At 42.5% G+C, this 27,680-nt stretch overlaps 1 protein-coding gene across 1 annotated transcript; it reads left to right on the forward strand.

The window, feature by feature from the left end:
• LOC133138729 (NLR family CARD domain-containing protein 3-like) lies at nucleotides 1-10,573 on the forward strand. The gene is made up of 7 exons (XM_061257763.1): nucleotides 1-59; nucleotides 2,659-3,013; nucleotides 4,637-4,696; nucleotides 5,152-6,988; nucleotides 7,223-7,309; nucleotides 7,861-8,028; nucleotides 10,093-10,573. Exons 2-7 carry the CDS (start codon nucleotides 2,683-2,685, stop codon nucleotides 10,415-10,417), a joined length of 2,808 nt encoding a protein of 935 aa, XP_061113747.1. The 5' UTR covers nucleotides 1-59; nucleotides 2,659-2,682; the 3' UTR covers nucleotides 10,418-10,573.
• Nucleotides 10,574-27,680: the final 17,107 nt, after the last annotated feature.

The following is a 27,680-nucleotide window of genomic DNA, read 5'->3' on the forward strand; positions in this document are numbered from 1 at the left end:
GCAAGCTCTCCGGTTCCTCTCACATGCTCTCCAGAATGTGTCCTGTTTTATCAGCAAAGGTAATGTCAAAGCCTGTTCTGTGTTTTAAAATGGCTCCCTGCCGCTGGAGCAAAGCACTGTGCTGTAGTATATACAAGTGTGTGGTCTGCTGTGTACTGTCTTAAGTCTGTACTTAAGTGTAACAGACCACCGCTGGAGGTGGGGAAAGTGCTGGACTAATGGTGCCAGTTGACAGTCGCTCACACAGAGCTCCTGATTTGATTGCGTTCCCGTTGTCCCACATTATGAGGCAGAGCACATTTTTGGGATCTTAAATGTGGTGCTGGTGCAGGAGCTATAGCTCCGAGGGCAGTGTTGTTGGCCTACTTTTAAAGTACATTTTTGTTTTATGGGACCACGTTTCTTGAGCCTGCACTCAATCAACATTTGTGTTTAACTTTCTCCTGCAAGACAACAGAAGCCTTACACCCGTTCCTCACAGACTCTGGTTAAAAGTTAATTGCGTAATGTGGTGCTTGGTCACACTTTCTAGGTATATGCAATTTGCACAAGACGGCATTCAAGAAACACAATTAGAGTATTAAATATGTCCCTTCTTTAGTTTTGGAGAAGTAAGCGTTTTCAATTTATCGTCGTATTTTCAACTGGTTGAGAATGTTCTCCTTGTAGTCACAACATACAAGACTTCACAAAGAGACAAAGTCCCCAGAGTCTTTTAAGTAGTCCCAAGTTAATTGAATAATAGTCCACAGGTGTTAATACTCAGGTGGCTGGGCGTGGCCACAAGGGCTTGGCCACTGATAGCTGTACATGAGTTCTGTTCGGGGCTTCTAGTACAAACATCAACTGAAGAGGCAGCGAACTACATTCTAATCTACTCAACCACACTCTGGAGATGGGTGCGTGGGGGAAAGGTGTCAGCAGGCCAGTAGTACAGACGGATGGCATGCAGGCTCAGGGGTCGATGACAGCACAAGAATCAAGACCGAAGTCTGCTCAGCAGGGCAGAAGCACAAAGACAGCAGGCAATGTCATGGTACAGGCAAGCAATGGTCAACAAAACAGAAGTCAATAATCTTTGGTCAATAAACAGGCTTGGGTCCTAACAGTTAGCCACTAGCTTGACAAACAGGGGCAACAATTTTGCGTAGACATGACATGAAACTGAACTTATATGCAGGTGTAGACAGGTGCAGACAATTAGCTTGAGAGCAGCATGAGAATGGAAATCAGGTGCCGAGGATTGACAAGTAAACAAGATAATTAGTAATCATTAGTAATAAACCTATCCTGCCCTAGCATTAGTCAATTAGTAAATTACATGCACAAGAAACGTGAGGTAAACATGAACGCATGGTTAGAATGTTAGTATTACCCAATCCCGATCTAAAGTTAGTAGAATAGTAAGAAGACAAGGGAAATTGAAACAATTAGGGAAGCGTGAGTGACAGAAAGGGAGAGAGAGAGAAAGCATGAATGCAAGGTTTGCAGAAAGACACAAAAAAGTGTATGCTAAACAATGAACTGAACAACATAACATGAAACAACATAAATTGTGACATAGCAAGTTTGTGAAATGTGACATGAATAAACTATATAACGTGACATGACAAGACTAACAATAAAATCGTAACAACTAAACATGAAACGTAACATGACATGAAAATGAAATGTAAGAAGAAATAAAACATAAAAGCGTGGCGAGATTAGACTAACATAATACGTGACATGACAATAAAATAACTAAGGCAATAACTAAGCATGAAACATGACGTGACAAGCATGAAACGTGACACTCTGATCTGTTCAATACCTTAGTCCTGAATCATCCATCATACATCTGAAGTGTATGAGTGTCTCTGTTTTCGCCTCTGTGTGAAGTTGCCTTTTTACTTTAGAATAATTTAGCTATTCCTCAGCCAAATAACTGCCCATCTGAGGTAAAGTTTTATTAAAAATATTGGGTGATTTTAGCCAATTGGCAGGAACCTTTTGGCCCTTTTGAGAAATCCATACAGTTTGTGGTAAATGGTCACAGTAGCACACACAGCCCTTGCCTTTGGTTCTCCACGATGAAGAGTTTTGATTTGATCCTGCTTTTGAGTAGACCCATATGCAAGTGTTTTTAAAAACATGGATCCTATCCCAGCATGCATTGGGTGAGAGGCAGGGGTACACCCTGGACAGATTGCCAATCTATCGCAGTGCAGGCACACCATTGACTCACACACTCATACATAGGGGCAATCTGGAGTCTCCCATTAACCTAACCAGAATGTCTTTGGACTGTGAGAGTAAGCAACCCACATGGATCCCTGTATTATACAGAATCTGTATAATATTTAACTCTGCATTCATTTGTATTCCTTAAACCTAAGCTTTAGGTTAAGCTTAAGGGGCAACATTGGCTCAGGCAGTGAGAGCAGTCGTCTGGCAGTCGGAGCGTTGCCGGTTCAATTCCGCCCTGGGTATGTCGAAATGTCCCTGAGCAAGACACCTAACCCCCAAATGCTCCTGACGAGCTGGTTGGTGCCTTGCATGGCAGTCAAGTGCCGTTGGTGTGTGAATGTGTGTGTATGAATGGGTGAATGAGAAGCATCAATTGTACAGCGCTTAAGATAAAGGCGCTATATAAATGTCAAACCTTTACAATTTAAGCCTCAGTGGGCCCGGTTCTGAGCCATGACCTCGGCGGGTCAGGTCCTCCAGGCCCACCGGGACAGCCTGCTGCGCTGGACCAAACCCAACCCGGCCCCCCTGCTGCGCTGGCTGCGGGACGCCCACGTCCTGTCCCACGACCAGTACCTCTCCCTGCTGGATCGGTCGCCTAGCAACGCGGTGGCGGCAGCGCTGGAGGCAGTGCGCGGACGGGAGGAGGCCAGCCGGGGGTTCCTGGAGGTGCTGGGGGAGGTGCAGGACTTCTACTGCGAGGAGCTGCAAGCCTGGGTGGAGCTGCACTGCAGGGCCCCCTCCCTGGACCAAATCCCAGCACCGGTGCCCGTTGTCCAGGAAGGTGGGGGCACGTGAGGTTACCCTGCACTGCACTGCAAAAAAAACCATAAACGAATAAATCTGTCAATCTCAACAAAATTTTAGTCTTGTATTGAGGTCTAAAGTTATTATTTCTATTACATTTTAAGTAATTAACGCACAGAATATTGTTAATGATGTGATGCAGTTTCACTCATTTCAAGACTAGCCAATGGGGGAAGAAAATTTCACTTGTCAAGCAAACAGTTACTTAAAACCAAGACTTTAAGTCTCATTTCAAGAGTAAAACACATACCTTTTTTTGTAGTGTGGGATTAATTTACAGTTTATAACAGGGGTACAAAATTACAGCAATACCTGCTTAGGGAATTCATTCCAGCACTCACAGAAGTGTTCTGAAAGGCTCCTCTGTGTCTTCCTAGAGGAACCGTATCACGGTCAAGGGTCGTGTGTGTGTGTGTGTGTGTGCGCGCGCACTTGTTTCTATAATCATAAAACCTGAACAAACCTGCACAGATGGATTTTTGAAAATATCTCAGCCCATATCATGCAGAGAATATTGTAGCTTGCTCATTTCTGTTTTTACTGACCGATCTGTGTCTTTTTGTACTTGTACTCGGATGTACTTGTACTGTTTCATTTCACCAGATAAAAAGAAAGAAAAAGGCCCATTTGCAAAGATTTTCAAATCCAAATGCAAAGGGTTCAAAGTTCCGCAGGAGAAGAAAGGTGAGTACTGAAACCGACCTGAATTTGATTGATAAATCAATCACTCACCTCATCACTCACCTCAGTCATTCACCTCAATCATTCACTTGAGCAGATATTCAGACCACTGCCCCATTGATTACCTCCAGCTGCCTGGTTTGAGCGCATCAGCTTTTGACACCACCTGCTTGTATTGATATATATTTCTCGGACATTGAGCACAGGTGACCTCAACACCATAAACAGCAAAATCAATATTACTGACTGAGGGCAGAGGACAATCAAAGCAGCAACACATGGTGTATATTCCATATAGTGTACAGTACTGTGCAGTCTTAGGCATCCTAGACTTTCTTATATATATGTACATTTTTTTGCGTGTGTTAGTATAAAATAAATATTCAATTTCCAAAAGATTTGATTTTACAGAGACATTTTTGTATTTAACTTAAAAAACGTAACATGTTACTGTAAGCAATTTACTACTTTTTGCACAAAAACTTGATCAAGGCTGTCTGAAATCAGAAGCAAGGAGCTGCCGAAGTGTGGCAAGTTCTCCAACATGTTTGGAACAACCTCCCTGCTGATTGTCTTAGCCAACACTGTCCTGCAGTTCTATATTTCAGAGAAGTGATGCAGTTTTAACGGTGAACAAAAAATATTGATTTGATTCAGTTTTTAACTATTCTGCCAAATTACTGTAATGTAATGCAATTTAAAATGTATAGTACGTTCATTTAGGACCTTTCATTGAATTATTTTTGAAAGAATCTTATCTGCACAGAATCTCATACAGGTGCCTAAGACTTTTGCACAGTACTGCATATCATAGCTGGAATAATGGCTTGCCACATTGTTATGATAATAATGAGATAGTTCACTTCTGATGACATGGAAAAAGCGTGAAAGAGTTGTATTGAGTGCTCATCGTTTACAGAAGCTGTGCCAGACAGCCAGCTCAAACCACGGCTGAGTGTCAAGCAGACAAACCTGAGAGGTAGGAAGTACATCACATTACATTACATGATTGGCATTTGGCAGACGCTCTTATCCGGAGCGACGTACAGTTGATTAGACTAAACAGGAGACAATCCTCCCCTGGAGCAATGCAGGGTTAAGGGCCTTGCTCAAGGGCCCAACGGCTGTGCGGATCTTATTGTAGCCGCACTGGGATTAGAACCACCGACCTTGTGTGTTTTACCTTAACCCAGTCATTTACCTAAACCACTATGCTACAGGCCGCACCTATTCTGTGGTGTAAGTTATTATTATTACTTGTATTCACACTGATGAAGGCCTGTGTGCCGCAATGCGTCGGTGCGTGTTTTTACATTCTCACCTCTGCATGAGCCATATAATAAAGGCTTTTTAACGCATCCAAATCGCCATGCTTTCTTATCCATTTGCTTGGGTCTTTTCTGTTGTTTTATATTCCACCCTTCACCCACACAGTTCCTCTGATTGCCCACAAAAAGACTCTCCTAAATCAGACAGAGAGGCTCACATCCCACTCAGAAGAGGGAGGAAAGGTGTCCAATTCCCACTCCCACATCGAGATCCGCTACACCGACCTCTTTGTGACTGAGGACAACGAGGAATTCGAGAGCAGCCAGCACGAATACTTCAACCTGGCCAGCCGCAGGGCCAGGATCTACGCCCACCAGGCCTGCCAGCGGATCCGGCCGTGCCATCTCCTGAGCAACCAGAGGGCCACAGGTCGCCCGCCAAAGCGGGTCAAGGTGAAGGGCATCGCCGGGATTGGGAAAAGTGTGGCCATGCAGCGCATTGTCTACGAGTGGGCCCTGGGCAAGACCATGCGGGAGTTTGTCTGCGTGTTTGACTTGCGCTTCCGTGAGCTCAACCTGGTCGGCGGTCCCGTCAGCCTTTTGGGCCTGTTGCGGTCCAGGTTTCGGTACCTGGCCCCCGTCCTGCCCGAGCTGTTGGGGTCCACAGGCTCCATCCTCTTCATCCTGGATGGGCTGGATGAGTTTAAGCACAGGCTGGCCTGGGACAGCCCGGACAGGGACATCGGAGTCGACTCGGAGGTGCCCGTGTCGGACCTGGTGGTGGCCCTGGTCAAAGGCAGCCTCCTGCCCGAGGCCTCGCTCATCCTCACCACCAGGCCCTCCACCGAGGCCCCCAGAAGATTCTTCCAGAGGTGCTGCGTGGTCCTGGGGTTCGAGGAGGCCCAGGTGAATGAATACACCTCAAAGTTCTTCAAGGACACTCAGGTAGCCTCCAGGGTCTACGGCTACATTTCGGGGAATGACAGCCTCTTCGTCCTGTCGTTCATTCCACTCTACTGCTACATCATCTGCACGGCTTTAGCCGAGTTCTTTGCGGGGGGGAGAGAGGACAGGCATGGCGACGGGGGCGGGGACCGGGACGGCTCACAGTCACTGGAACTCAACCCTCCACGGACTGTCAGCGAGGTCTACTACTGCTACCTGTACACTGCCATCAAGCACCACGCTCTGAGGGGTACGGCCAAAAACACCGCCTCCAAATCAGAAGTGTTCTCCCTCGTTAAGGCCCAGCTGACCAGCCTGGGCAAGCTAGCCTACGAAAACCTCCTGAGGAGCAAGATAATGTTCGAGCGGGCGGACCTTGAGACCTTTGGGCTGGAGCCCAAGGAGGTGCGCAGCACCTTTCTGAGCCAGATCCTGGTCCCTGTGAAGGAGGAGAAGGTGGAGATGTTTGCGTTCTTCCACCTGACGGTCCAGGAACATCTGGCCGCCCTGTACTGCGCTGTCAATCTCTCCAGCCCCCAGCACATCATCCAGGGGCTTGAGTTCTGGTGCTTTGGTGACCTCCTCCCATCAGCAGCCCCTCCCTTACTCCTAGCCCCAGACTTTCACCCAGACCAGACCAGGGTGGAGAACCTGCAGATGTTCACCAGATTCTTCATGGGGGTGGTCAGGGCTCGGATGGGTGACCAGTTGGCCGGAATGGAGCCAGACCCTTTGGACAAGGAGGATCTCCTGACCCAGCTGGGGGTTTGGTTTCAAACCCAGTTCAAGAGCAGGGAGCTGGCCAACCAGACAACCCTAAACCTGCTGCACTGCCTGACAGAGCTGCACGTGGACGAGGTGACCAAGGTGGTGGCCCCGGAGATCAAGAGGCTCAACCTGTTCAAGATGAAGCTAAGCGTGGTGGACTGTGCCACCCTGTACTACGTGCTGCAGTTCTCCCCCCATCGCCTGGACGAACTCAACCTGGGATACTCCAACATTGGGAACCGTGGCCTGCACCGGCTGGGGCCCATCCTGCACCGCTGTGAGAGCCTCTTGTGAGCACCCATGAACCTCTTCCACTTCGTGAATCTAACTGACAATGTGTGTGAAAATATATTATTAGTAATAGTAGTAGTTAGTAGTAGTAATTGCAGCAGCAGCAGTAGCTGTAGTAGTAGCAGGAGCAACAAAAGGTGCAGTAGTAGTAATAATAGTACATTGTAAAGGTAATAAATGAGCTTGAAGCCTTATAGATGGATGAGTGCTTAATTTCTATTGACTTTTTCTAGTTTGCGCTACAACTGTTTGGATCGGGAGGCAGCCATTTTGGAATCTGCAGTTCTGAAATCAGAGGACTGTCAGGTGAAGAAGCTGTTGTAAGTAGCTTTTGGGGACTTTGAATGACACAGTCACACATACACACTATGACACGCTCTCTTTCTTAGGATCTTAAGCACACCATCTCTCCATCAGTATAATTCCCCCTATTTTTGGTTCAAAGCCTTTTCCATTCACATCACATTTTCACATGCACTCACATACAAGCTGGACAAATGGGAATCAAACTCCATCTGAGTTACAAGCCCAGAGGCATGGAAAGTGTTGTGTCACACAATTAACTTTCCACAGCCTGCAACATTGGGCAACATTGGGTGACATTGGCTCAGGAGGTAAGAGCAGTCGTCTGGCAGTGGCTGGATTGGCAGTTCGATCTCGCCCTGGGTGTGTCAAAATGTCCTTGAGCAAGAGAACTAACCACCAAATGCTCCTGATGAGCTGGTTGGTGGCTTGTATAGCTGACAATTGCCGTTGGTGTGTGTGTGAATGGGTGAATGAGAAGCATCAATTGTGCAGTGCTTTGGACAGTCTAATCCACCTCGGCCACGGCTGTGTCCATCTCCCTCTTTTTCCCCGTCCCCTTGCTCAGCATGTGCGGGAATAGCCTGGGCTCGGAGGGCGTTCTGGAGCTCTGGCCGGCCCTGGAGCACAACGTCACGGTGGAGGAGCTGTACCTGGACATCACCGGCATCTCGGAGAGAGGAACAGAGACCATGGTGAAGTGCCTGAGCAGGAACTCCACCCTGAAGACCCTCACGTAAGACAAGAGAGGGAGGGAGGGAGAGAGAGAGACAGAGAGGGAGGGGGAGGGAGAGAGAGAGGAACAGAGACCATGGTGAAGTGCTTGAGCAGGAACTCCACCCTGAAGACCCTCACGTAAGACAAGAGAGGGAGGGAGAGAGAGAGGGGGGGGAGAGAGACAGAGAGGGAGGGAGAGGGAGAGAGAGAGGAACAGAGACCATGGTGAAGTGCCTGAGCAAGAACTCCACCCTGAAGACCCTCACGTAAGATAAGAGTGGGAGGGAGGGATAGAGAGAGGGGAGAGAGAGAGACAGAGAGGGAGGGAGAGGGAGAGAGGGTGGAGAGAGAGACAGAGAGGGAGGGGGAGGGAGAGAGAGAGGAACAGAGACCATGGTGAAGTGCCTGAGCAAGAACTCCACCCTGAAGACCCTCACGTAAGACAAGTGAGAGAGGAGGGAGAGAGAGAGACAGAGAGGGAGGGAGAGGGGGAGAGAGAGGAGAGAGAGAGATAGAGAGAGGGAGAGAGAGGAGAGAGTGAAAGAGAGAGAGATAGTAAGGGAAATAGAGGAGAGAGAGGGAGAGAGGTTGAGAGAGAGAGAGGGAGAGAGGGTAAGGAAGAGAAAGAGAGAGGCGGAGAGAGAGGAGAGTAAGATAGAAAGAGTGAAAGGAGAGAAACAGAGAGAGAAACTGACAGACGGAGGGAGATAGTATTGGTGGACTGTACAAACAGTCACTGTCAGACAGACCTCAAAAATGAAATTATAGCAAAAGGGGGATTTTCATAGGTATTCTATAATATAATAATAATAAACTTTATTTATATAGATCAGTGCCAATCTTATGCACTTGAACTTCAAGTCAGGTCAAGTGAACACCAATAACAACAGCATACCCAGTAACAATGGTAACGTGCTAATGTGAGAATCAATGTTTGAAATTTCATTTGTTTAGCATGTTGCAAGCAAGTTAGCTAAACCAATGGCTCACTATTGTGCCTAGAGCCAGCTCAGAGCTATGTGACTCACCTTCAAGGTGTGACTTGTCAGGTGCGGCATGTACAGTGAAATTAAAATCAAAGTACTGCTGTAAGTAAGTAATCAACAGCTTTGTTCCATTTTTCAATCTTATTTAAAAGCAAATAACAAATGAGTAGTTCTGCTTTAGTAGATTTTTCTACTAAAGCATACGATGATGAAATAAAGAAAAAAGCCAAATAGTGTATCGTCTTATGTTGTATATACATTTTTTGGACAGGCTACTATTATCTCAACCAGCTCTAATATTTTCAGACTGAAACGTGTTGTTGGCCCCTGCTTAGTCTAATCAACTATAAGTTGCTTTGGATAAAATTAAAAAAGCTAAATAACAAACTATTATAAATGATCTTACTGGCAGCTGGATTTTTTGTTCAGCTGCCACTCACAACCACCAGGGCTTTAGGTTTTGCATTTGGGTGCGGGTCACCATGGCAACTATTGGACATGCCCTCTCAGCAATCACGTCTACAAATACAAATATTGAGAAGTATGTGAGCATGTGAGAACAACTCCTTACACTGCAAAACACAAAATATAATTTGGTCAAAATAGTATTTTATATGTAGACTTAAAATCTTATTTCTATTACTTTTTTGCTAAATAAGACAAAGATTGCCGATGAGGTGTGACGGTTTTGACTAATTTCAATATATGTGAATGGGCCCGGCCGGGGTAAGGCAATTCCCCTTGCCAAACAAAAATAACTTAAAATAAGCTAATATTCTACTTGAGAGAGAAAAAAAGAGAAGATTTTAAGTCTCATTACATGACTAAAAGAGACATGTTTCCAGTGTGGGGATTACATTACATTATTGACATTTGGCTGATGCTTTTATCCAGAGCGACATGCAGTTGATTCGATTAAGCAGGAGACAATCCTCCCCTGGAGCAATGCAGGGTTAAGGGCCTTGCTCAAGGGCCCAACAGCTGTGTGGATCTTATTGTGGTTTCACCAGGATTAGAACCACCGACCTTGCATGTCCCAGTCCTTTACCTTAACCACTACGCTACAGGCCGCCCAACAGGTTGCGGTTTGTTTGCAGCCTGGTGGGGAACGAGATCGGCGAGGTTGGGAAGGACAGGCTGGGGGAGCTGAGGCGACGCAGGCCGGAGCTCCACATCATCGGGGACTTTGTGGACGACCTGGGCCTGCTGCAGGCCTACCTGGACTGGGTGGAGGAGATCCGGGCGGACCGGGACCAGATGGACTCCGTGCGGAACGTGGACGCGCTGCAGTCCGTGCTGAAGGGCCTGAGAGTGACAGGGGCCCGTGGCGAGGGGCAGAATGCACAGAAAGCCAAGGAACTGGAGACTAAGATCCTCCAGCTCCTGGAATCCTCGCCAGAGCTTACAGCAGACAGACGATAAAAATGCCTGCATACCAACACATACAGTACTGTGCAAAATCTTAGGCACCTGTATAACATTATATACAGATAAGATTCTTTCAAAAATAATTCAATGAAAGGTCCTAAATAAATAATAAAAGAATAAATAGTACATTCATTTTACAATACATTTTAGTAATTCGACTGAATAGTTAAAGGGAGGTTGTTCCAAGCATGTTGGAGAACTTGCCACAGTTATTCTGTAGACTTTGGTTGGCTCCTTGCTTCTGATCTCGGACAGCCTTGATCAAGTTTTTAAGTAAAAAGTAGTCAATTGCTTACAGTAATATGTTACTTCTTTAAATTAAATACATTAAATACAAAAATGTCTGTAAAATTTTATCTTTTGGAAACGGAATATTTGGAAATCTCAAATGTGTTCTTTTATACTAACACACACAAAAAAAGAAACAGCAAAATGGGAAACCATTCCCAAATGATTACTTCAGCTCTCAGAGGACCAACACATCTCTCAAAACCAGAAAAACTTTTCACTTGTTTGTATGCTGCAAATTGTCAAACCTTTTCACTCGTTACATTTAATTCTTGAAAAAATGGACAAAACAAGTAATTTATTCGACACAAAAGCAACAGTTGAGTGTAGCGTATTCATAAGTAAAGTGTGTGGATGTGAGAATGAAACGTGGGGTGTGAATCGTCAGTGTGATACCGGCAAACAGGTGAACGAACGACTGGTCCAGCCACCCGGCCTGGTGCGGGAGGAGAAGAAAAAGGTTGCATGTGTTTTGTGTAATCATCTGATTAACAAACTAAGCTCAGCCAAATAATGCATGGACTGTGAGTAAGAGAATGTAAATCAGATTTGCATCTGAGTTGGGTGCAGCATTATCTGTGGTATAACTCTGGTCTCACTTCCATTATGAAGATTGAAGTGAAGCAGTCACATTCACTTTATTTGTCTTACTGCCTGGCTATTGTACATTTGATTTATTTTCCCCTTTATACAATATGCCCACTATCTTCAGTGAAGGGATTGGGACACAGAAGATAGTTCTGAAAAGGAGGACTTTTCATGGGAGACTGCAGCACCCAGAGCCGCCTGCTTCAAATCTGGAGCTGTTTTCATCAAACATTTTGGGAGATACCATTAGGAGAGAATTGCCTCTTTTAAACCCATGGTTATTTTCCTCAAAATTTCAAGGTTTCTTTGTTGGTAACCAAGGGTACATTTCTTTGACAGATGGGAGTTTCAGCATTCCTGGGTTTTAAATACAATGGACATCAGAAGAACACAATACAGCAAAACAACACCAAAGGCATCACGTAAAGGCATATGATTGGTGAAAGTAATGTAAAGGCATGAAACACATTTTTGGAGACATCTGCCAGAGGTGAGTGCCACCTGATTCAAGTCTGGAGCCATTTTCACTCAAAACCCTGCAGATATGTTCTTGTACAACATGGATCTAGCCTGCACAGGTCGAGAGAAAGTTCCAGCAAAACTCAAACAACAGAATATGAAAAACAAATTTATTTTTTAAATCAACAAAAATGGACAGACAGAAAATGCCAACACCACTGCAATGGAGTTTACTGCCAGAAGAGAGAAGCAAAGAAAAAATTACGACCAAATGAATTCCGGAAACTGTAAGTATGCTATATTAAGCTACCATACCTTTCCCTGTTTTGAACAAAGAAGAAAGATTCACCAGAAGGTTTTATTCCATTACGTACATGTACACGCATGACTTACATTTACATTTTACATTTTAGTCATTTACATTTAAGTTCATAGCTTCTTCCACAAGTTAAAGCAACACATCCATAACTAGTAAAATACACATGCTGTGCTAAACATACAGTCATCATAAGTGCAATTCAATTCCAATTTCTTTTTTTTGGGTTAGACAAGAGGGATAGGGATACCGGAAAGGGAGGGTGAATCAGGAGGTAGGACTAAGGTACAGTTTGAACTTACACACGCACATGCACACATGCAGCCCGAAGGACACGCGGTCAGACTTTTCAGCTCGAGTAGGAAACAACCTCAGGTCAGTGTAACATTTTACTCCACATTGTTTCACTTTTATAGGAGACAAAGCAACTGCATAACATCCTTTGTCAGTGATTTTTGTCATTCTGGAAAGCTAATGTATACAGTATACGTAATGTTCTGAGGAGGGCAAAAAATGCTAAATCATGCACTGTCCGTCGCCATTTTAAGAAGCGGGCAGGCAAGCAGGCGAAAATATCGACACCAATAAACTAGTTCTGAGTTTAGGACCAAAAATGAGTGCAATTTGTGTGGTATGAACACATGGAAAAGATTCAGTTCTTGAGACGCGATGAGATTTATTTTTACTTTTAAGTGTAATGTGATTGGGAGTAAACACATTTACAGAACAGATACATGTAACCTAAAAAAAATTTAAAGATGGATGCCATCACAAATGATCTTGCTCATAGAAAGCTTTGTGTTTTCACTCAACTAATTATGTAAAAATTCTATCTTTTTTAACAGGAACATGCTGCTCTTAACTTATCTCATGCCATCCTTTCTCATGCTTTCTGCAGGTATTGCTCATTTTTCAGATTTGTAAGATTCAGAGAGACTGGAATTATATTGAAACCATAAGAACATTTTGCAAGTTTCACAGATATTCACTGTAATTTTCAATTAGGCCTTTGATTCAATATTTTTATTACAAATGCTGACAAACATTTATGCTAAGTTCACTTTTTCTAATACAACTCTCTACACTGACATGCACAGTACACCAAAAACTACCAAAAGACTGCAAACAAGTCTGAAAATAAAATCTGTCTACCAAAACGGCACTTATTTGGTGGTTGAGCCTGAGTAAGAAATAGATTCAAAAAAATGTTTTCAGTTTGGTCCACATAGACTGCTGTTATGCTAACTGTGTGGAGAGTTGTAACTCAGAATAAAAAAAATGCTTGTGTGCAATTATAACTAAAATGTAATACATAAATGAGACATGTCACCTGTGAATTACATATGAATTACTGTAATTGATAAACTAGGTAGTATGCTTATGAGAAATTACCTTTGATTATGATAAACCAGATAAAACAGAACCTTAAGCCAATGCAAATGATTCAGTTTTATTTTATTTATGTTATATCTTCTGATGGAATTGTACAATACAATACAATACAATACAATACAATGTTTCGAAACATGGGAAACATCATCTTTCAGAAAATTGCTTAAAAACATTTTTTGAACAATAAACAGTGTATGCGTGTTTGTGTGTGTGTATGTGTGTATGCGTGTTTGTGTGTGTGTGTGTGTGTGTGTGTGTGTGTGCATGTGTGAGTGTGAGTATGTGTGTGTGTGTGTGTATGTGTGTGTTAACCTTGTTTTCCTGTTTTTCAGCTACAGACCCTAAGACCTGTCGAAAGAAATGTGAATTTCCTGTAACTGAGTGTTTTCAAATTATGGGTCCAGCAACCCCTGTTTGCACCTCCACTAAGCCAACAGAACACTGCAGTATTAATGGACGCTACATCACTCAGCCATGTGATGAACAATTAGACTGCAAAGGCATTGGCCAACAGCCATGTCACTGCACAGGTACTCTAATACTAGTAATGCTCTTCAATTGTGCTTGGTTAAGAGTCCATATCATTTAATTCATGTTGTCCTCCTATATTGGGAGAAGAAAATGTGCTGGCAATGAAAACATTGATCATATTGCTGATCAGTAACAGTATGGATTATATGTTTTTTATGGGTTTTGGGATTGAATGAACATTTGTACTTAACTTTGAGAAAGAATGAAAGGACCTTTTTTGGGGAAAATTCTACACATTCTGAGGTTAAGAAAATGTGTTGAATTTAATTCAAAGTTAAGAAGAAATTTTGTTTGAATCTCAGCCTTTATTTGATATTTCTCTTGTAATAATCAAAATTAATATGCAACCCAGAGTTACCTTCGAAATGGCACTTTTTTTTTTTTTTTTGGCTTTTTCCTAGATGTTCCTGCAAAAGATCAAAACGGTATGCGAAGACATTTATCATTTGGCAAATTCATACACATACCCACACAAAAGCATAATATAATACACAACTATTTCACTTTTATGCTAATTTAAATGTTTCAATGCGTCATTTCTGTTTATGTATAAAACAAAAAATGTTCAGGGTCATCATCATAATCCTGCTTTTGCAATGAAACCATTACAAAACAGGCACATTCCTTCAGAAATATACAAACAAAACAAAAGTTTAGTTCACAATGTGGCACTGAAACATATAAAACACCTGCAGTAGAACCACCTGGTCTATGCAGACCTGCAGGTGAAATGCCAAAGGTCTCCATCAAATTCTTACTGTAGCAGACATTTTCATCGAACCTGGGCTCAGTTCAGATGAAGTATTTGGCCATGAATCTTGATGCTTCACCAAATCAGTAGAATATTCTTTTCCATTTAAAGTGCCTTGTGCATTTTGGTGAGAACTCCAGTCTCCTGTATGAAAATGCATACTCTAGATGTCATTGTTTTCCATTTTTCCCAGGTGAACCAAGTGAAGTGAAAGCCGGCACCTCCAGGATCAAACCATCTGGTAAAAGGATTTTGTCAACATAGTATATGTTGCACTGTAGCAATAATTGCCTCTGCACACATTTCATGACTAAATATTGTGATTTCAGGTCTGCTAGTGCTCCTGGTGCTGCTTTTTGCTTGTTTTGGATATATCTGGGCACAGTGAGCTGTTGCCTCGGAGAGGATGCTGCACCATCCGAGGCTGTCTGATTGTAAGACTGGAACTAATGTCTTTAAACAGATTGGAAAAATAAACTTTAATGTTTAATGTTAAATGTTTTTCTCATTTTTTCTGAAAATTGCAGGTGCGGGTGCCAAAAGTATTGATAACTCTAACAATTATATTAAATAATGATAATAAAATAAAGTAAATATGTTAATGCAATAAAATAATGAAGTAGTAAATATAAAGTAAAATGAACTATATTGTGTAATTCCGTCACACAATCATCCATCCATCCGTCCATCCATGATCCTAACCTGCTTATCCTGAACAGGGTTGCAGGGGGGCTGGAGCCTATCCCAGCATACATTGGGCAAAAGGCAGGAATACACCCTGGACAGGTTGCCAGTCCATCACAGGGCACACACACCATTCACACACACACACACACACACACACACACACACACACACACACACACACACACACTCGCAATTTAGACTCTCCAATCAGCCTAACCTGCATGTTTTTGGACTGTGGTAGGAAACCGGAGTACAAGGAGGAAACCCACGCAGGCACGGGGAGAACATGCAAACTCCACACAGAGAGGCCCTGGCTGACGGGGATCCGAACCCAGGACCTCCTTGCTGTGAGGCGGCAGTGCTACCCACTGCACCACCCGTGCCGCCATGTTGGAGAACTTGCCACAGTTATTCTGCAGACTTTGGTTGGCTCCTTGCTTCTGATCTCAGACAGCCTTGATCAAGTTTTTAAGTAAAAAGTAGTCAATTGCTTACAGTAATATGTTACTTCTTTAAATTAAATACATTAAATACAAAAATGTCTCTGTAAAAATGTATCTTTTGGAAACGGAATATTTGGAAATCTCAAATGTGTTCTTTTATACTAACACACACAAAAAAAGAAACACCAAAATGGGAAACCATTCCCAAATGATTACTTCAGCTCTCTGAGGACCAACACATCTCTCAAAACCAGAAACACTTTTCAATTGTTTGTGTGCTGCAAATTGTCAAACTTTTTCTGCAAATCTCTACAAACGAATGCCCTCATGAATCACTTGTTACATTTAATTCTTGAACAAATTAACAAAACAAGTAATTTATTTGACACAAAAGCAACAGTTGAGTGTAGCGTATTCATAAGTAAAGTGTGGATGTGAGAATGAAACGTGGGGTGTGATTCGTCAGTGTAATGCCAGCAAACAGGTGAACGAACGACTGGTCATGCGCCCGGCCTGGCACGGGAGGAGAAGAAAAAGGGAGCACAAGACTCCCCATGAAGCCACGGGGCGACCTGTTATAAGCCTCCAGCCAGGTGCTTGCTATTGTGCACCCTGCACGACCCCTGGAGATGCACAGAAAAGGGAGAGAGGGATGGGCAATGAGGCTGCCTCATTCACTCTGCCTCTCACTGCAGCATTGGCAGCCCACGTTCACCAATACAGGCGGGCATACCCGTGGTAATGTGGCCAATTGGTCATTTGTGTTCGGCATCTTGATTAGTAGTGCTTTCCATGTGAATTCCATAAATTACATTAAGGAGAATTGTGCTAAAAGTAGATAATTAAACAGTTTGTTTGGTACATGAGTGTATTGTAGGAATTGTGGTCCTTTGTGAAGTAAAATAAGTAGTCCAATATTCAGGTTAGCAACAATTTATTAAGATAGCAAAAATACTCTTTAATTACAGTTTGAAGCATACCGGGTAAAAGCAAGGCAGTTCAATTACAAACTCATGTTAGAAAGGAATGAGCTTTTATGCCCCAAAACCTCCTGATGTAATATACAGGTACTTGACCCTGATTGGGTCAAGTACCTTCTTCCCTACATAATCCCCCCTTAAACCTTGACCTGTATGCAAACAAGAGAGAAAGATTTAATTCAGGAACAACACATCCTTATCAAAGTGACCACAGGCTCACCACATAGTGGACTTCAGGAGATATGTCTGACACCACTGGATACTGGGAACAACCACAATGGAGCTGTACCAAGGGAGGGGAGTCCCAGTAGCACTAGGTGACTCTACACATAGACTGCTGTGTTCGGGCTTTATTCATTCCAGCATTCCTTTCCCTGTACTCAGCATCCATTTTGTGTTGTTTTGTTAAAACCTGAAGGCAACAAGTCAGAGCCGATGCATCCAGTAACGCCAGTGTAATGGTTTTGCCTTTAGGTAATTAATAAACATTGGAAATAAAGACTCTTACAGACCGATTACTGTTTTACTCACTGCTTTACTCCGCCATCACGTTTTGTCTCGTGAGACTTGGATCACATTTCCTGGTACATATATTCATTGGTAGAGAATGACTGGCATCCGGTGGACAAAATATGTTACAGCCAGTACTGATGCTGCCATGGCTCCCTTGAAAATCAGGTCCCAGTGTGTGTCTTGGTAGTTCCCCTATATTCCTGAGGGCCCATTAAGACAGTTGTGAATTCTCTGAATCAATCCCTTCTCATCTGCATTTTTCTGTGTAAACAGGTATGGCCATAACAAACATCAATGTGTGTGTTGTATAGTTACAGTGGGAGCAATAATTATTTGATCCCTTGCTGATTTTGTAGTTTGCCCACTTACAAAGAATGGAACTGTGTAGAAAAATGTCATAGGTACATTTTAACATTGAGAGACGGAATACCACAACATACTACACAATAACAACATCATATACATTTTCTAAATTTATTATCGTATTTTTTCATGAAATAAGTATTTGATCCCCTACCAATCAGCAATAATTCTGGCTCCCACAGACCAGTTAATTTTCCATTCAGAAGCACTCCTAATCTCAACGCATTACCCAAAACACCTGTGTCAACTCGTTACATCGTTATGTAGCTGTATGAAAGACACCTGTCCACACAATCAATCAGATTCCAACGTTTCCACCATGGCCAAGACAAAGGAGCTGTCTAAGGACACGAGGGACAAAATTGTAGACCTGTACAAGGCTGGGATACATGAAAATAAGCAAGCAGCTTGGTAAGAAGTTAACAACTGTTGGAGCAATTATTAGAAAATGGAAGAAACACAAAGTCACCGCCAATCTCCCTCGGTCTGGGGCTCCACGCAAGATCTCGCCTCGTGGGATCATGAGAAAGGTCAGGGATCAGCCCAGTACTACACAGGAGGAGCTTGTTAATGACCTGAAGGCAGTTGGGACCACAGTAACGAAGAGAACCATCAGAAACGCACTACACCGTGAAGGATTAAAATCCTGCTGCGCGCGCAAGGTTTCTCTGCTGAAGAAGGCACATGTACAGGCCCGTCAGAAGTTTGCCAAAGAACACCAGGATGATCCAGAGGAGGCTTGGGAGAAGGTGATGTGGTCAGCTGAGACCAAAATAGAGCTATTTGGCATCGACTCGCCGTGTTTGGAGGAAGAGAAATGCTGAGTACAACCCCAAGAACACCGTCCCCACTGTGAAGCATGGAGGTGGAAACCTTATGCTTTGGGGGTGTTTCTCAGCTAAGGGGACAGGATGACTTCACCGTATCGAGGGGAGGATGAATGGGGCCATGTACCAGGAAATTTTGGACGACATCCTCCTTCCCTCAGTGAGAGCACTGAAAATGGGTCGTGGATGGGTCTTCCAACATGACAATGACCCAAAACATACGGCCAAGGCAACAAAGGAGTGGCTCAAAAAGAAGCATATTCAGGTCCTGGAGTGGCCTAGCCAGTCTCCAGACCTAAATCCCATCGAAAATCTGTGGAGGGAGCTGATGCTTTGAGTTGCCAAGCGACAGCCTCGGAACCTTAAGGATTTGGAGTGGACCAAAATCCCTCCCAAGATCTGTGCAAACCTGGTGAGAAACTACAACAAACGTCTGACCTCTGTGCTTGCCAACACAGGTTTCTCCACCAAGTATTAAGTCCTATTGTTCTATGGATCACATACTTATTTCATGTGAAAATATGATAAAAAATGTATTAAAAAGTATTATGTTGTTATTGTGGATTATTTTGTGATATTCTGTCTCTCAATGTTAAAATGTACCTATGATTAAAATTCTACATAGTTCCATTCTTTGTAAGTGGGCAAACCTACAAAATCAGCAAAGGATCAAATCATTATTGCTCCCACTGTATATGACAGTGGAGCAGTGATGGCATTCTATGTGTTACATTTTTACAGGCAGTTTGCATTCCCATTTGTATCTCTTACATGCACAAATACCTTATTTCATATTTTTGTCAGTACAATTGCCAGAAATAGTTTCATTATCGATTGACACCCAAACCCTTCTGCACCCTTATGGTTTGAAGTTTGTATTGTCAGTCATATCCTTTGTGTTATGTGCAGCAGCAGAATTTAGATAAAACTTCACTAAAACTTGTTTAAGCTGCTGCAGTATTAAATTCATGTCCTCATAGGTCATGGCTGGAACTGTATGAGAGATTTCTGACTGTGTTATACTTTTTGCTGTGTTTGGTCTCTGTCTAGCAGCACCCCCACCCCTTGACCAGCAGTCCCTTTTAAAATGCCCAATCTTACCACAGTTGTGGCAAGCATCTCGAGACTCCATACGATCCTGAGCAGAAGGAAAGATTTCTGATTGTGATACAAATGTCCTTGTGTTCTTGTACCTTGGTCTCTGTCTAGCAGCAACCCCACCCCTCAACCAGTAATGGATTATCCGCTGGTCTGCGTCTGGGTCCTCATTGCCGTACATAACAGGCGAGGGATTTACCATCAGAGGTCTAAGGGTGCTATACGCTGTGATACATTAAGCGTAAATGATCATCATCCCTAAACCAACTCGAGAGGGTAACCAAGCATTCCCTGTGTAACATTGAGTGTCAGTAAGCGAAACCACACAGATAAAGTTTTAACAATTTATTTTACCAGGCAGGTTACATATGTAATTACACACTAGTTCCAAATAAAATATAAAAGCATTAGAAAGGAAACCAAATTACGGAGTCTTAAAAGTCATACCTGGTAATAAAAGCTACCTACAGGAGTCTGGCTACAGACACCCTGTACATGGAAGTGACGTGCACGGTGTGCACGGGAGTCTGATTGCATCCTCCTCGATTGGTTGGTTTGGTCTCCTTAAATCCAAAATCCAGGCCTTTGTTCTTGACCCAAAAAATGGGTCCGCAATCAACCAATCCGACGTTTTATAACCATTTGGAATTTGGAGCCAGGCCTCCCCAGGAAACAAGATTTGATCAGGGGGGTTGAGGCACGTGGCTTTCACTGGGGCAGAGCTCCACACAGTTTCTCCTTGGGTCCTGGTTAGTTATGATGTTCGAGGTTTGCTGTTGCAGAAATGAAACCGCTGCACCAGTTGCACTGAAACAATCAGAATAATACCAAACATGAATATTATCTAAACTGACTTTGTCAGGAAACATCCGATGCTTTATGCATACTTTCAGGAAAACTGAGGAATGAGGGAGATGTGAGAGGGAGGGAGTAAGGAAGGGGTGTCCAAGACAATAGTCTGGGCCCAACAGGTCGTGCTTCCTGAAACCTTCCCGTGCCGTAAAGGATGTTGCCCCCTGTCGTAACGAGTTTTACAGCTGGAGGCCTGATTAGAAAATGAGTCAAGAGAGGGGGTAGCTTCTCAAGAAAACAGATGCCTTCCTTGATTACCCTTCCTGCTTCCTATGAGAGTGCAGAGTAAAGATTCTAATTCTAATCCAGATTTGGAACCAGGTGCGATTGTAAAGTTTTATGGTACCGTCCCAAGAAGAAGGCAAGAAGGCCTTACACAGACAATGAAACCCCCTTGATCATTCAGTATGGGCTTTCTAACCCCCCTTGATCATTCAGTACGATTGAGGTGTTAGGTGACCATCCAAGAACAATGAAGCAGGAAATGTATTCTTCCCTACAGTATGATTTTGCATGTCGTGTTATCATCTGATAAAACAAACAAACTAAGCTCAGCCAATTGGTCAATTGTGTTCGGCATCTTGATTAGTAGTGCTTTCCATTTGAATACCATGAATTGCATTAATGAGAGTTGTGCTAGAAGTAGAGAATTAAACAGTTTGCTTGGCTCATGAGTGCATGATTTTGCATGTTGTGTAATCATCTGACAAACAAACTAAGCTTAGTCAAACAATGCATGTTAGGTGTGGTTTGAAGTTTGCATCTGAGTTACATCTGAGTCACTGGGTGTTACTGGGTTATTTCTGGTTTAACTTGTCTCACTTGCATTTTGAAGATTGAAGTGAAGCAGTCACATTCACTTCATTTGTCTTACTGCCTGGCTATTGTACATTTTATTTATTTTCCCCTTCATACAGTATGCCCACTATCTTCAGTGAAGGGATTGGGACACAGAAGATAGTTCTGAAAAGGAGGACTTTTCATGGGAGACTGCAGCACCCAGAGCCACCTGCTTCAAATCTGGAGCTGTTTTCATCAAACATTTTGGGAGATACCGACCATTAGGAGAGAATTGCCTCTTTTAAACCCATGGTTATTTTCCTCAAAATTTCAAGGTTTCTTTATTGGTAACCAAGGGTACATTTGTTTGACAGATGGGAGATTCAGCATTCCTGGGTTTTAAATACAATGGACATCAGAAGAACACAATACAGCAAAACAACACCAAAGGCATCAGGTAAAGGCATATGATTGGTGAAAGTAATGTAAAGGAACGAAACACATTTTGGGAGACATCTGCCAGAGGTGAGTGCCACCTGATTCAAGCCATTTTCACTCAAAACCCAGCAGATATGTTCTTGTACAACATGGATCTAACCTGCACAGGTCGAGAGAAAGTTCCAGCAAAACTCAAACAACAGAATATGAAAAAATATATATTTTTTTAAATAAACAGAAATGGACAGACAGAAAATGCCAACACCACTGTAATGGAGTTTACTGCCAGAAGAGAGAAGCAAAGAAAAAATTATGATCAAATGAATTCCAGAAACTGTAAGTATGCTATATTAAGCTACCATACCTTGCACTGTTTTAAACAAAGAACAAAGATTCACCAGAAGGTTTTATTCCATTACGTACATGTACACGCATGACTTACATTTACATTTTACATTTTAGTCATTTACATTTAAGTGCATATCTTCTTCCACAAGTTAAAGCAACACATCCATAACTAGTAAAATACACATGCTGTGCTAAACATACAGTCATCATAAGTGCAATTCAATTCCAATTTTTTTTTTTTTGGGTTAGACAAGAGGGATAAGGGAGGGAAAGGGAGGGACTACGGTACAGTTTGAACTTATACGCACACGTGCAGCCCGAAGGACACGCGGTCAGACTTTTCAGCTCGAGTAGGAAAAAACTACAGGTCAGTATAACATTTTACTCCTCATTGCTTCACTTTTATAGGAGACAAAGCAACTGCATAGGATCCTATGTCAGTGATTTTTGTCATTCTGGAAAGCTAATGTATACAGGATACGTAATGTTCTGAGGAGGGCAAAATCATCCATTGTTCCGTCGCCATTTTCAAACTCAGAGAAGAAACGCCAATAAACTAGTTCTGAGTTCAATCTGTGTGGTATGAACACATGGAAAAACTACATTCCATAGATGCAGTTCTTGAGACGCGATGACATTTATTTTTACTTTTAAGTGTAATGTGATTGGGAGCAAACACATTTACAGAACAGATACATGTAACATAAAAAAATGAAAAGATGGATTCCATCACAAATGATCTTGCTCATTGAAAGCTTAGTTGTGCTTTCACTCAACTAATTATGTACAAATTATCTATTTTTTAACAGGAAGATGTGGCTCGTATTGTTTCTCGTGCTTTGTGGAGGTATTGCTGATTCAGATTTGTAAGATTTAGAGTGACTGGATGTTAACCAAGTTAACTTTTTCTAAACTCTTCATACAACTCTCTACACTGGCATGCGCAGTACACCAAAACTACCAAAAGACTGCAAACAAGTCTGAAAATAAAATCTGTCTACCCACTTGTTTGGTGGTTGAGCCTGAGTGAGAAACTGATTCAAAAAAATGTTTTCACAGTTTGGTCCACATAGACTGCTGTTATGCTAACTGTGTGGAGAGTTGTAACTCAGTATCAAAACAATGCTTGTGTGCAATTATAACAAAAATGTAATACATAAATGAGACAGGTCACCTATGAATTACATATGAATTACTGTAATTGATAAACTAGGTAGTATGCTTATGAGACATTACCTTTGATTATGAGAAACCAGGGGAACCTTAAGCCTATGCAAATGATTCAGTTTTATTTAATTTATGCTATATCTTCTGATGGAATTGCACAATACAATACAGCCCTTGATAAAAAGGACTAAAATGGCCACATTTTATGCTCGAAAAATGGGAAACAACATCTTTCATAAAATTGCTTAGAAAACATTTTTGAACAATAAATTGTGTATGTGTGTATGTGTGTGTATTTGTGTGTGTGTGTGTGTGTGTGTGTGTGTGTGTGTATGTATGTTAACCTTGTTTTCCTGTATTTCAGCTACAGACCCTAAGACCTGTCTAAAGAAATGTGAATGTGCTGTAGCTGAGTGTTTTCAAATTATGGGTCCAGCAACCCCTGTTTGCACCTCCACTAAGCCAACAGAACACTGCAGTATTAATGGAAGCTACATCACTCAGCCATGTGATGAACAATTAGACTGCAAAGGCATTGGCCAACAGCCATGTCACTGCACAGGTACTCTAATACTAGTAATGCTCTTCAATTGTGCTGGGTTAAGAGTCCATATCATTTAATTCATGTTGTCCTCCTATATTGGGAGAAGAAAATGTGCTGGCAATGAAAACATTGATCATATTGCTGATCAGCAACAGTATGGATTATGTGTTTTTTATGGGTTTTGGGATTGAATGAACATTTGTACTTTGTACATTTGAGGAAGAATGAAAGGACCTTTTTGGGGGGAAATTCCACACTTTCTGAGGTTAAGAAAATGTGTTGAATTTAATTCAAAGTGAAGAAGAAATTTTGTTTGAATCTCAGCCTTTGTTTGATATTTCTCTTGTAATAATCAAAATTAATATGCAACCCAGAGTCCCCTTCAAAATGGCACTCATTCTCAGTATGATTGTTTTTTTTTTGGCTTTTTCCTAGATGTTCCTGCAAAAGATCAAAACGGTAAGTGAAGACATTTATCATTTGGCAAATTCATACACATACCCACACAAAAGCATCATATAATACACAACTAATTTACTTTTATGCTAATTTAAATGTTTCAACTCGTCATTACTGTTTCAGTATAAAACAATACATTTACAGGGTCATCATCATAATCCTGCTTTTGAAATGAGACCATTACAAAACAGGCACATTCCTTCAGCAATATACGAATAAAACAAAAGTTTAGTTCACAATGTGGCACTGAAACATATAAAACACCTGCAGTAGAACCACCTGGTCTATGCAGGCCTGCAGGTGAAATGCCAAAGGTCTCCATCAAATTCTTACTGTAGCAGACATTTTCATCGAACCTGGGCTCAGTTCAGATGAAGCATTTGGCCATGAATCTTGATGCTTCACCAAATCAGTAGACTATTCTTTTCCATTTAAAGTGCCTTGTGCGTTTTGGTGAGAACTCCAGTCTCCTGTATGAAAATGCATAATCTAGATGTCATTGTTTTCCATTTTTCCCAGGTGAACCAAGTGAAGTGAAAGCCGGCACCTCCAGGATCAAACCATCTGGTAAAAGGATTTTGTCAACATAGTATATGTTGCACTGTAGCAATAATTGCCTCTGCACACATTTTGTGACTAAATATTGTGATTTCAGGTCTGCTAGTGCTCCTGGTGCTGCTTTTTTGCTCATTTTGGATATATCTGGGCACAGTGAGCTGTTGCCTCGGAGAGGATGCTGCACCATCCGAGGCTGTCTGATTGTAAGACTGGAACTAATGTCTTTAAACAGAAAATAAACTTTAATGTTTAACGTTAAATGTTTTTCTCATTTTTTCTGAAAATTGCAGGTGCAGGTGCTAAAATTATTGATATCTCTAACAATTATATTGAATAATAATAATCAAATAAAGTAAATCTGTCAATGCAATTAAATAATGCAAGTAATAAATATAAGGCGGCACGGATGGTGTAGTGGGTAGCACTGCCGCTTCACAGCAAGGAGGTCCTGGGTTCGAATCCCTGTCGGCCGGGGCCTCTCTGTGCGGAGTTTGCATGTTCTCCCTGTGTCTGCGTGGGTTTCCTCCGGGTACTCCGGTTTCCTCCCACAGTCCAAAGACATGCAGGTTAGGCCGATTGGAGAGTCTAAATTGCCCGTAGGCATGAGTGTGTGAGTGAATGGTGCGTGTGCCCTGCGATGGACTGGCGACCTGTCCAGGGTGTATTCCTGCCTTTCGCCCAGTGTATGCTGGGATAGGCTCCAGCGCCCCTGCGACCCTGATCGGGATAAGCGGGTTCAGATAATAGATGGATGGATGGAAGTAATAAATATAAAGTAAAATCAACTATATTGTGTAATTCCGTCACACAATCATCCATCCATCCATCCATCCATCCATCCATCCATTATCCTAACCCACTTATCCTGAACAGGGTTGCAGGGGGGCTGGAGCCTATCCCAGCATACATTGGGTGAAAGGCAGGAATACACCCTGGACAGGTTGCCAGTCCATCACAGGGCTCACACACTCTCACACTCTCACACTCTCACACTCATTCACTCACACACTCTCACACTCTCACACTTACACACTCTCACACTCATACCCAGGGGCAATTTAGACTCTCCAATCAGCCTAACCTGCATGTTTTTGGACTGTGGGAGGAAACCGGAGTACCCGGAGGAAACCCACGCAGACACGGGGAGAACATGCAAACTCCGCACTGAGAGGCCCCGGCCGACCGGGATCCGAACCCAGGACATCCTTGCTGTGAGGCGGCAGTGCTACCCACTGCACCACCCGTTCTGCGATGTTGGAGAACTTGCCACAGTTATTCTGCAGACTTTGGTTGGCTCCTTGCTTCTGATCTCAGATAGCCTTGATCAATTTTTCAAGTAAAAAGTAGTCAATTGCTTACAGTAATATGTTACTTCTTTAAATTAATTACATTAAATACAAAAATGTCTCCAAAATTTTATCTTTTGGAAAGTGAATATTTGGAAATCTCAAATGTGTTCTTTTATACTAACACACACAAAAAAAGAAACACCAAAATGGGAAACCATTCCCAAATGATTACTTCAGCTCTCTGAGGACCAACACATCTCTCAAAACCAGAAACACTTTTCACTTGTGTGCTGCAAATTGTCAAACGTTTTCTGCAAATCTCTACAAACGAATGCCCTCATGAATAACTTGTTACATTTAATTATTGAACAAATTATCCACCCACAAGTAATTTATTCGACACAAAAGCAAAAGTTGAGTGTAACGTATAAGTAAAGTGTGTGGATGTATAAGTAAAGTGTGGACGTATAAGTAAAGTGTGTGGATGTGAGAATAAAACGTGGGGTGTGAATTGTCGGTGTAATACCGGCAAACAGGTGAATGAACGACTGATCAAGCGCCCGGCCTGGCACGGGCGGAGAAGAAAAAGGGAGCACAAGACTCCCCATGAAGCCACGAGGTGACCTGTTATAAGTCTCCAGCCAGGTGCTTGCCATTGAAGGCATTACCGCACCCTGCACGACTCCTGGAGATGCACAGAAAAGGGAGAGAGGGATGGGCAGTATTGTATAGGGGGCAAGGCTGCCTCATTCACTCTGCCCCTCACTGCAGTATTGTATAGGGGGCAAGGCTGCCTCATTCACTCTGCCTCTCACTGCAGCATTGGCAGCCCTCGTTCACCAATACAAGCGGGCATACCCGTGGTAATGTGGCCAATTGGTCATTTGTGTTCGGCATCTTGATTAGTGGTAACCAAGGGTACATTTGCTTGACAGATGGGAGACTCAGCATTTCTGGGTTTTAAATACAATGGACATCAGAAGAACACAATACAGCAAAACAACACCAAAGGCACCATGTAAAGGCATACATAGATTGGTGAAAGTAATGTAAAGGAATGAAACACATTTTGGGAGACATCTGCCAGAGGTGAGTGCCACCTGATTGAAGTCTGGAGCCATTGTCACTCAAAACCCTGCAGATATGTTCGTGTACAACATGGATCTAGTCTGCACAGGTCGAGAGAAAGTTCCAGCAAAACTCAAACAACAGAAAAACAAAAAACAACAAAATAATAATTTTTTTAAATCAACAAAAATGGACAGACAGAAAATGCCAACACCACTGCAATGGAGTTTACTGCCAGAAGAGAGGAGCAAAGATAAAATTATGATCAAATGAATTCCAGAAACTGTAAGTATGCTATATTAAGCTACCATACCTTGCCCTGTTTTGAACAAAGAAGAAAGATTCACCAGAAGGTTTTATTCCATTACGTACATGTACACGCATGACTTACATTTACATTTTACATTTTTGTCACGTTTCAGGTCTGTCTCGCCATGTTTTATGTTTATTCATTTTGTCTTAGTCTTGTATTGTCTTATCATGTATTATGTTAGTCTAGGTTCGTCATGTTGTTTAGT

The sequence above is a fragment of the Conger conger genome, chromosome 1 (genome assembly GCF_963514075.1).
Source record: "Conger conger chromosome 1, fConCon1.1, whole genome shotgun sequence".
Taxonomy (NCBI): Eukaryota; Metazoa; Chordata; class Actinopteri; order Anguilliformes; family Congridae; genus Conger; species Conger conger.

Bases quoted from the DNA above. Each gene is read 5' to 3' on its own strand.
- LOC133138729 (XM_061257763.1), top strand. From the start codon at position 2,683: ATGACCTCGGCGGGTCAGGTCCTCCAGGCCCACCGGGACAGCCTGCTG. The intron at 6,989-7,222 runs GTGAGCACCCAT...GACTTTTTCTAG, and splicing joins CACCGCTGTGAGAGCCTCTT to TTTGCGCTACAACTGTTTGG. The intron at 8,029-10,092 runs GTAAGACAAGAG...GTTTGTTTGCAG, and splicing joins TCCACCCTGAAGACCCTCAC to CCTGGTGGGGAACGAGATCG.